This window comes from Psittacula echo, assembly GCF_963264785.1.
Source record: "Psittacula echo genome assembly, chromosome: 7".
NCBI lineage: Eukaryota > Metazoa > Chordata > Aves > Psittaciformes > Psittacidae > Psittacula > Psittacula echo.
The window spans coordinates 19,665,886-19,675,283 of record NC_137740.1 but is presented as its reverse complement, the minus strand read 5'-3'; the positions used below and the strand labels follow the sequence as shown (position 1 = coordinate 19,675,283).

Genomic DNA, 9,398 nt, shown 5'->3' with positions numbered 1-9,398 from the left:
GACCCCAACCCTGCTGTGGGGAAAGGTAACCCCACGCTGCAGCGGGGTCTCCAGGCACCAGGCACTGCCTCAGTGCCTCCCTGAATCCATCTTCCCACCACAGGGACATGTGAAGGAGGACTCCCTGCATCCCTTGGAATAATGCCAGGGGAAAATTTGCTGTGTGTTTTCTGGTTGTTCCAGTGAGCCAGACCCTCACACCCCCCCAGACATGGTGTGATGCATCCAGCTCTCCCCCAACACAGTGACTGAGGGCTCTGCTGGTGTTGCCTGGTCCCAGCCTTGGGGACTGCCCAGGGGTGGCTGAGGGTGTGCCAGGGCTCGCTTCCTTGGTCACTTCTTGGAGGGTGCTGAGTGCTGTGACCAAGGGCTGAAATGAGATCAGGAGGGGCAACTGGCTCCTGACACAAGCAGCAGGTTTTCAGGCTGACGTTCTCCGGGTGCTTTCCACTAGAGATCCTCATACAGAGAAGACATGGGCACTGGTGTGCACTGAGGAATTGGTTGTGTTAGCACATGTTCTTGTACTACTCAGTAATCTACACATAAACATGTTATTTCTGCTACTGTCTTGATTGATGATTCATTTTATCTCTTTGCACTTAAAGTTTCCTTACCCTCTACATCATTCTCCCAAAACCTGTGCTCAAAAGGCCTGGCAAGACCAAAGGCTTCTGAGAGCTTCTGCTGCAACAGATGTGGTGGTTTCCCAGGAAACTGAAAAAGCAAATAAAAACATCACCCCAGGAGGCTGGTCCAAAGGCAACTCACCAGCATGGCACATGCACCTCAGCCCCACTGCCCGGGTGCTTCCTCAGGCTTCAGCTCACACGCTCGGCTCACACCCCAGTAGCTGCTGTGGTGCCTGTAGGGGCACAAGAGCCAGCCCTGCTCACTGCCAGCCACACTGCCTTTGGGCAGCTCTGTGTCCACAAAGAACAGGGACAGGCTGAGCTCCGAGCTAAACATGTGCCTCTCTAGAGCTGTGGGTGGGAAGACATCTGCAGTGAGGAGGTGTTCCTTTATGTTGCTCCTTCCAATGCTGTCACAGGGTCCTCACACTCAGACCAGCCCCTCAGGAAGACTGGGTGGTCCCTGTGCTGTGCTCACTGTCAGGCACCGCATTGAACCCAAAAGCCCAGTACCCCCCACACTCATGATGCCAAAGGCATCTGAAGGATAAAATGGCTGTTTCATCTTTCCGTAATTAAAATGTATGTGAAGCCATTTGTAAAATAACTTTTTAGAGTAACCTTGGCCAGTGAATTGGGTCTCTGTGCATTTTCTTTGGTTCACACAATGGCATTTTAGAAAGGACTAACACAATTTTTTTTATTCAGAATGAATTCATTATTATTTAAATATCAGTACAGTTTTTATAATAGTTATCAAGAATTCCCAGTACCGGGGGAAATAAAACATAGCCACATGCTTGGCTATGTTCAGAGCTTTAGCAAGCCTCTCCATCTTTTAGCTGAACATGCTATGGTGGTATGTGTCAGTACAGGTGAATACAAAATAAAGCAAATGCTAAAACAGATGTTTCTCTGTGGGCCTGGAAGTGTTTACTGGAGAACCACAGCCTCCTCCTGCCATGTCAAAACCCCAGTGTGAGAACTGTTATCTGGACTGGAATGCACAGCAAGAAATACACGGTTGTCAGAGTAGCAATATCCAACTAAGGAAAGACCAAACAGCCGGAGGACAGTGCAATACCCAGTACTGCAGCCCAAGACAGCAAGACAGCCCAAGACAGCACTTATTTCTTGCCTCCAACTGCAGGTCAGTGTCAGTCCCAAAGCCCCCAGTGAAGGCCATGTCTAACTGCAGTGACTAAAAATGAAGCTGCCTTCTTGCAAAGCCCAGGAGCAGTAATGAGCCTGACACATTCCTCCTACCATCTGCAGGAATAAAAGTGAGCCATGCTACTACTGAAATATAAACTCACATAAATAACATTAAAAAAAGAAAAAAAAAGACATTTTCAAGTACTCCAAAGCAGGGTCTTTCCTCCCCCAGCTGTTGTGGTTGTGGTCCTATTCCCTCACAAACTGCTCCATACAAGCCAGGGCAGACAAACATGAATCCAAATGGCACTCCCAGAGTCAGAAATATACACCTGTCAATCTGGGAGAGAAGAAACATGTTTCTGTTCTGCCCTGCTCCAGTGTTTAACCTCGGAGCATGAGGGACACAATAATATACAAAATAATGAACCTCTCCCAAAACAATAGCTCTGTACATCCCTAGGAAGGATCCTTGGCCAGCATAAACAAGATGCTACAGAGGGAGAAGTGGCCAGAGGGGAGAGCTTCACATTGCTAAGGACCAGAGCAAGTCCTTTTCATCTAAGCTTGTGCCAGTTAGAAAGGGGAGATCACAGTCCCCAACACTTCCCTTGGCTTCCTCATTCCCCTGCTCTTTGCTAGGGGTCACGCTGCAACACTGCAAGACTGGTCCTTTGCGGGGTAGTGCTTGGTCTGAATGAGTGCTCCCCACCACCCTCCTGGGTTTGCAGGGCTCACCAGAAACACAGTGGACACACAACCACTGTGCCCAGCTTTCCTGTCAGACACAGACTCCAGGGCTCCTACACCAATGGAGTCAGAGGAGGGTTTGCTACACAGACTGAGCCTGGTTTGGGTTGCAATGCTGGCTGTTGCATGACATGGGATACAACTGGGACATTAGACAGCTATTGGAGACAGCTCTGCTGCTTCATGCCAATGAATGCTTTTGCTGCCGTATATTCTTGCGAGAGCCCTGCCTGCTCCTGCCTTGCTGCAGGTTCAGGCGCACTGGGAGATGATGTTAGAGTTGCAGTCTAAGGTGTGAGTGTGGCTTCTTTTGCAGTTTTCGGGCCCACAGCCAGCAGCAGGTGGGCTGACCAAGTCCAGGTAGTAGGGGGACTTGAGGAAACGGCGGTACGAATCCTTTTCCATGAGAGTGAATATTTTTCTCTGAGCCTCATCAAAGCAGGACAGTGTAGGCTCCAGCATGTTGTGGCTTGTCTTCTCCCGTGTGCATGAATCCAGGTTCACCTGTGGGCCAAAGGGACAGTGTAATTACAACGTGTCCCAGAAGTGGCTAGCATAGGTAAGGGAAAATCCAAGCATCTCTCCACCAAATGTGCTTTATCTCTCCTTAGTGGGTAGATGTCTGTAATGGCTGTTTGACACCCCGTAGCCTTGGCAGAATCTGCACAGCTGGATACCAATGCATCCATCCCTTCTGTCAGATGAACTGTCAGGGAGGACTGACACATCACTATGGGATGCAGTCAGCCAGGAAACTAAACTGCATGGGAGGAGCAGGAACACTGGGAATCAGAGTCCTCTTGGGCTTCTCCCATTTGAGCACGCCCACAGGATGGTCATATGGTTGTGACTAAATCCACTTTCTCTCTATCCAAGTTTAATATGGAAGCAATAAAAATGACACCATTTACTTGCTAACTAGCAGAGAAGCAGCACCCTTGAACTGTTGTGAAATTACCAATCTCTACTTCCCTGTGCTGCTGGCCTAGTTCAGAATTCAAGGTGATACCTTTGCCCAAGAAATGTTCTGCACACATACCTCTTTTGTTGCCTGCACTGAGATGAACTCATCATAGATCTTTCTGGCCTTGGGGCTGAGCTTGGCTGGTGACTTGGTTTTCTTGTAGTCCTCACAACTGACCCAGAACTCGATGTTTTCGTCACTGTACTCAGATTTGAGAAAGGCACGGAAAGCAGCCAGTCCTCCTACGGATTGTTTAGAGAAAAAACAGATCAGGTAAGAGTGTTGGTTCATGGATAGTTGTACCTGTGAACCCCATCAAACAGCAATTCTGGGTTCTCCTTCCTAGAGCAGAATGAGCAGCTCCCCTGGGGCTAGCAGGAGGGATGGCTGCCTGCCTCCACGGCAGTTGCTCGTGCAGCTTGTGCCTGTCGAGGGAGCCAGGAATTCAGACAGGCCCCATGGGGATGTCACATGTAGGTCCCCCAGCTGCCTGCTCCCCCACTGTGAGACTGCTCCAGTGTCAGCCAGGAGAACATAGGCAACTCACATGTTCCCAGGAGGCCCTGAGGAGACAGCCAACAGACACCACAGAGCCTCAGGCCATGGGAACAGCACAAAGGAAACCGCAAGGACATTAGTGCAGGAAGACAAAGTCTCCCATGGGCTCAGTTTCTCCACTTTTTGGTTCTTGTTTAACCCACTGTTAACTGTGTGCTGTGGTCTTGCACTCCCCTTGCAGAGAGGATAAACCAGTTGCATTTACAAAAAGGACAGCTCAGCAACAGGTCAAAGCCCCACTCTTGACATTTTGTGATTGTCCTTGGGATTTCACCAAGGGGCCACTTCACCACCCATCCCAGAGGCCTGTGTGGCCAAAAGAGGTACTGTGTGCTGCTAAGAAACATAAGAGAACATTCCATGCTCACTCCACGGACTGCTCACAGCACACACACACTGCAAGCAGCAGAAGGGCCCTCTTTACTTACTGTCATGATGGATCAAGCTTTCCAAAGAGTCCGCCCACTTTCTGACTTCTTCTTGGCTAACCCTAAAAGGAGACAAAGGGAGAAACATAGGGAAGATTTAAGGGCCATACAGAAGAGACAAATTTGTTCTTTTGCTCGGCACCATTAGAAAATCTTTTTCCCTGATTGTTCTAAGAGCATACACAAAAGACCAAGAAGGAAATGTCTGATTTCTTTAGAGAGACCCCTGAGTATCCCAGATCCAATCTACAGAAATTCTGGTTTGCAATCCCTGGCAATTATTGGAGATTTTGTGTTTATTTCGTGACTGATTGCATCTCTTGCTGGAGCACGGAGCTGGGACCATTCTTAGAGGTCATATGGGCAAACTCCAAAGAGCTGATTTCTTTAACCAGCAGGGGAACAGTAGCTGGCTCTTGTGATGGCATTATTCCCCTGCACAAACTTTCCATGTGCATATGCATATTGAATCACAGAAGTGTTGGCAGAAAGGGATGTCTAGTTTAACTTTCGTCATGGAAAGGGACTATCAATACCTGAGAACTATTGCTTCACTAGATTCAAACACAGGTATTCAGGAGTTGCTAGGAGGCAGCAGCAGAAACACTAACGAAGTTCAGCTCAGTGAAGGAGTAAATAACATGTTGCGGCCAGCCTGGGCTTAACTACATGGCAGCATTTGCTCTTACCTCTGGCTTGAAGATATTTTCTCCTTCTTGCCCTGGGAAGAGCCATAGTCACAGGAGTCTGACTTCTGCAGCAAGAAGCCCAGACGATGCTTCATGTCTTTGGCACTGAAAGAAACAATTCAAGAGCAAGATGAAGATAATGCATTGCAATTCCCACTGCAGTGTCCTCACCAACAACAAGCTCCTTTAGCTTCACTCATGACACAAATGCAGGTGGCTGCTAGCGACTCCAGTGCTGACTTTCCTCTCCTCACATAATGCACATTTCTGCTGCTAGACAAACACAACAAAGTCAAAGAAGTAATTTTTTGTGTTCAACAGCACCATTTTCTTGCTGGGAAGGTCATCTTCCTGGAGGCGGGCCTTGCAAAGGGGGAGAAGTTTCTGTTTTCCTACTGTTTGTTTACAACTACATTATTATGATAGAAAGGCATCACTGCACTGTAAATGTGTCACTTCTCCTTGAGCTGGTTCGCACAGCTACCAATGTCTGGTTCTTACACCCTTGCTAATCCTTTCTGGCAGCCCCTGCCATCTCCCTGCCTCATCATCGAGCTACACAAACAGCAGGGCCATGCCAGGTCACACTGCCAAGCAGCTGCCCTTGACACAGAGGGAAGGGAGGAAGCAAAGGGCTCAGAGCAGGATCGGGGGGTGAGATCAGGGGCTGAGCCATGAGCTTCACCACAACTAGCCCACACTAACTGCAGGCTAATTCCTTGCTCCACAGCAAGCTCCTCAAGGATTCATGTTTAATTTTGTTCTGCCTTCTAGCATGCTTAGGACAATCATTGCCTGATAGCAGCATCTAGATATACAGCTGGTATTGCTTTCAGCATCTCTCTGGATTTTCTTCCAATTTAAGAACTGGAAGAAGGGGTGGGTAAATCAGTCCTGCTTGCTCTGGAGTGCAAGCCCTGGCCTGCCGCAGGGTGCAACAATAGTGTAAGCAGGAAATTACTCTCCTGCTTCTCAGATCAGAGCCTGGAAAAGAGCAAGAGGCTGTGTAGGGCTGAGCTCTGGTAGCTGCTCAGCCTTCCAGCTCTGCTCTTTGCACCCTGTCAGCACCCCGGATCATATCTTATCTCTCACTACTTTGCTGTGCTCATAAAAGTTTCCTTAACAACTGCAGCACTAGGGAGAGAGCAAAGGGACCACAGAGCTTCCTTAGAGCAGGGTGCTTGTGATGAGGGCCAGCACCGAGGCCTTGCCCTGGCAGACATCGGGTACTCTGCACTGGCAGACTCGGCTGCCTCGTGCTGTCATGCTGCTTGCCCCCAGAAGAAGATCGCTGAGGTCTGCAGGAAGGCAGCAGCAGGGGGAAACAAGACGCTGCTGCTTGCAGTGAGTCCCGCAGCTCTCTGGGAGAGAGGGATTTTCTTGGGAATCCTGAACAGAAAGGTTAAAAGATGTGAACTCTCCCTTCCCCCCCCCCCTTTTTTTAATGTTCTTTTTTTTCCCCCAATCACATGTTCCTGCAAACTGGGGGGGAGGGTGTCAATATTTCTTCCTTGCATTTTCAGCACTTGTTTTCAAATCCACCATGCGTGGGAGCTTTTTCTCCTAGATGGGAGCTGGCTGAGTCTCAGTTTGTATTTTCCCAACCCTCTCCCGCTGCACAGCCACTGGGAAGCAGCCTGAAGGCATGAGGGGCCGGAAAGCACTGCACCATCAGAGATCCATGCAACCTTGCATGGGCTGGATGAGCAGGGACTTCTGTGGAACTGGTGCCATTCTGGGGACCTGGGCCACACTGCTGGGGGTCTCAAGGCCCCATAGCACCTGAAAGGGAGTAACACTCCTCCATGAGAGCTCACGGCCACCTTGCTGGCACAGAGACCCACTCACACCACGCTGCAAGGCAGGCCATGAAGCCAAGCGCATGTCTTGGGGCACAGGGATGCCTGGCTGGCGTCACACACCAGGGTGCAGCCAGATCATGCACCCACGGCAGGGGTACAGCTCAGCCCTTCCTGATCAGCATGGCACACTGGGAATGGCCAGCTTCACAGCACTGTGCATCAAGGTACAGCCTGCCCTGGTCCCTCACCACCCCTACACACCTGGGGCTGACCCTGCACTGGCTGGTGCTGCATCCAGATCCGCGTTGCCCTGAGCTGGCTTGCAGCCCTGCCTTGTCCTGCCAGGCTGGCTTTCTGCATTTGGGATGCGTTTTTGGAGAATGACTCTCAATTCTATTTTTTTTTTGTATATCCTTCCTGCCTTCCTTTTCCCTCAAAAAATCAAGAAAGGAAAATTCAGCAGAAAAAGGATTCAAAGGAGAAAAGGGGTGCAAAGCTTGTGGCAGAAACAGATGACAGGAATATCAATACATAGCAATGCTAAGAGCTGCTTGTTTTGCTGATGAGAAGGATGGGCTTAGAGTTTGCATAGCTCAGTACAAAACCTTCATTCTGCTTCTGAATAACAGAAAAAGAAAAAATAGCCTGTAAGCAATCATTTATATCTCATCTTAGAAAAGCAGCAGAACCAAATCTGCCACTTGTGCTTCAGACACCAAGTTCAATACATCATCCTAACAAGACCATTAACAGACGCTCAGAAATAAACAGTACCTTTTTAAGCAAGTGGCTGGCAGTGCAGCGAGTCCCTTGCACATCTTGCTCTGGAGGTTGGTTCTGTATTCCAGGAAAAACAGCAACACAGGAGGAGGCAGAGGCTGCGTGTGGGTCCCTTGCGTCTGCAGAATTCAGTCTGGTCTCTGAGCCAGCTGCGCTGCCTTGGCTCTGTTTTATAGCCTAGCCCAGACAGCCCAGCAGCACTGGGTGACCCAGTCAGGACTCAGCAGAGTGGCAGCACCCATCCCCTTTTTGCCCACCCAAGAGGAACAGGGTGACGTATAAGCCAAGACAAAGGAGCGAGTGGGATTGAAAACCTTAACAGAAATGAAGCTTGGTGTCTGGCTGCAGAGGTGGATTCTTTTAAAACGGCAGAAAGAGCTTCAGGGGCTTGCCTCTACTGCAAAAGGTGGAACGGTGTAGATAAAAGCTGGAGATTTTCAGAGAGGCACAGATGGTAAAAAGGGTCAGAGAATCAATTCGGAGAAGTGAGATGAGCTTTGATGGCTCCTCAGTTTATTTTCCCCTTCAATTTAAAGCAACCTGGGGAAAACAAGGGTCAAGAATTTTAAACACAAAAGGTTCCTATAATCCCAAGAAATGCAGAAAACAGAGCTCTGAGAAAAGAAGAATGTAAATTCAACAGGGAACAACTCAGGCAGACAAGACTGTCCTGTTTTATTCTAGAGGCATGTGGGTATATGCTTTTGGTGGAGCTAAAAAAAAAAAAGCTCTGAGGGGCATATCGCTATTGGAACATAAAATGTGTGTGTCCTGGCACACACGCATTTGGGGACAGTTCATGTACATGTGTACAAATGAAGACAGGAGGAGGCTGGCTGCACAGCTGCCTTAGATATACCACATTTGACCCTAATCAAAAGCCAGACCTTGGGAATCAGGAGTCCCTGAATCTCCAAGGAAAGATGATTAATTAAAACAACAGGCATAACTGTGCCTGCCCAGAGAGGAATTTGCAGCAGTGTTGAGGCTGCTGTGTGCTAAAGGATGACACCCCTGGCTGTGAGGATGTTTGGTGGCGACTACAATGACTGTACTCACAAGGGAGAGCAGAATGAGCCTAGCTACATTAGTTGTGCTCAGCCCTTGGAGGGTGCAGAAGGCAGTTGTCTCTCTGGAGAGAGTTGGCTGATATTTACTGAGTTTCAGCTCAGCACAGCCTGTACCATCATTATGGAAGAGGGGAAAGCTCTGGGCAGACAGGCATGCATATGGTCTGCCACACTTGAAGACTTGCTCCCGCTGCGAAATACAGAAGGTTCCTTTCAGGAGCAGGCTGTCTGCCCACGCCACCGCTGCTGCACTCCCTCCCCCAGAAATCCCTAAATACTTTGGCCACGACCTGCAGAAGTTGCAGGGTGAGATTTTCCCTCCTGTGTCTCTAGAGCCTACAGCCAGCAGCACAGACAGCCCAAACCCCAGGCTAGTTTACCTGCCTTGGCACACTGCATCCTCTCAGATTAGTAACTGTTGAATTAACTATAAATGCTTTTGTATGAATGTAGCTATCCCATTGCCAAACCTGAAGCAACATACCTGCAAGTTCTGCACTGCCTGGACTGAAAACCAGCTCCAGCTCAGGGCAGTGCAAAACTAACTGAGTGAATCCCCTTTTGTTTTTA

At 49.1% G+C, this 9,398-nt stretch overlaps 1 protein-coding gene across 1 annotated transcript; it reads right to left on the bottom strand.

Moving 5' to 3' along the window:
- Positions 1 to 2,789: 2,789 nt before the first annotated feature.
- On the bottom strand, positions 2,790 to 7,796 carry RGS4 (regulator of G protein signaling 4; the record flags this gene model as incomplete). The annotated part of the gene is made up of 5 exons (XM_080623293.1): positions 2,790 to 3,041; positions 3,577 to 3,743; positions 4,488 to 4,549; positions 5,177 to 5,281; positions 7,753 to 7,796. The coding sequence occupies 5 exons, from the start codon at positions 7,794 to 7,796 to the stop codon at positions 2,790 to 2,792; spliced, it is 630 nt and encodes a 209-aa protein (XP_080479419.1).
- Between the last annotated feature and the right edge of the window lie 1,602 nt (positions 7,797 to 9,398).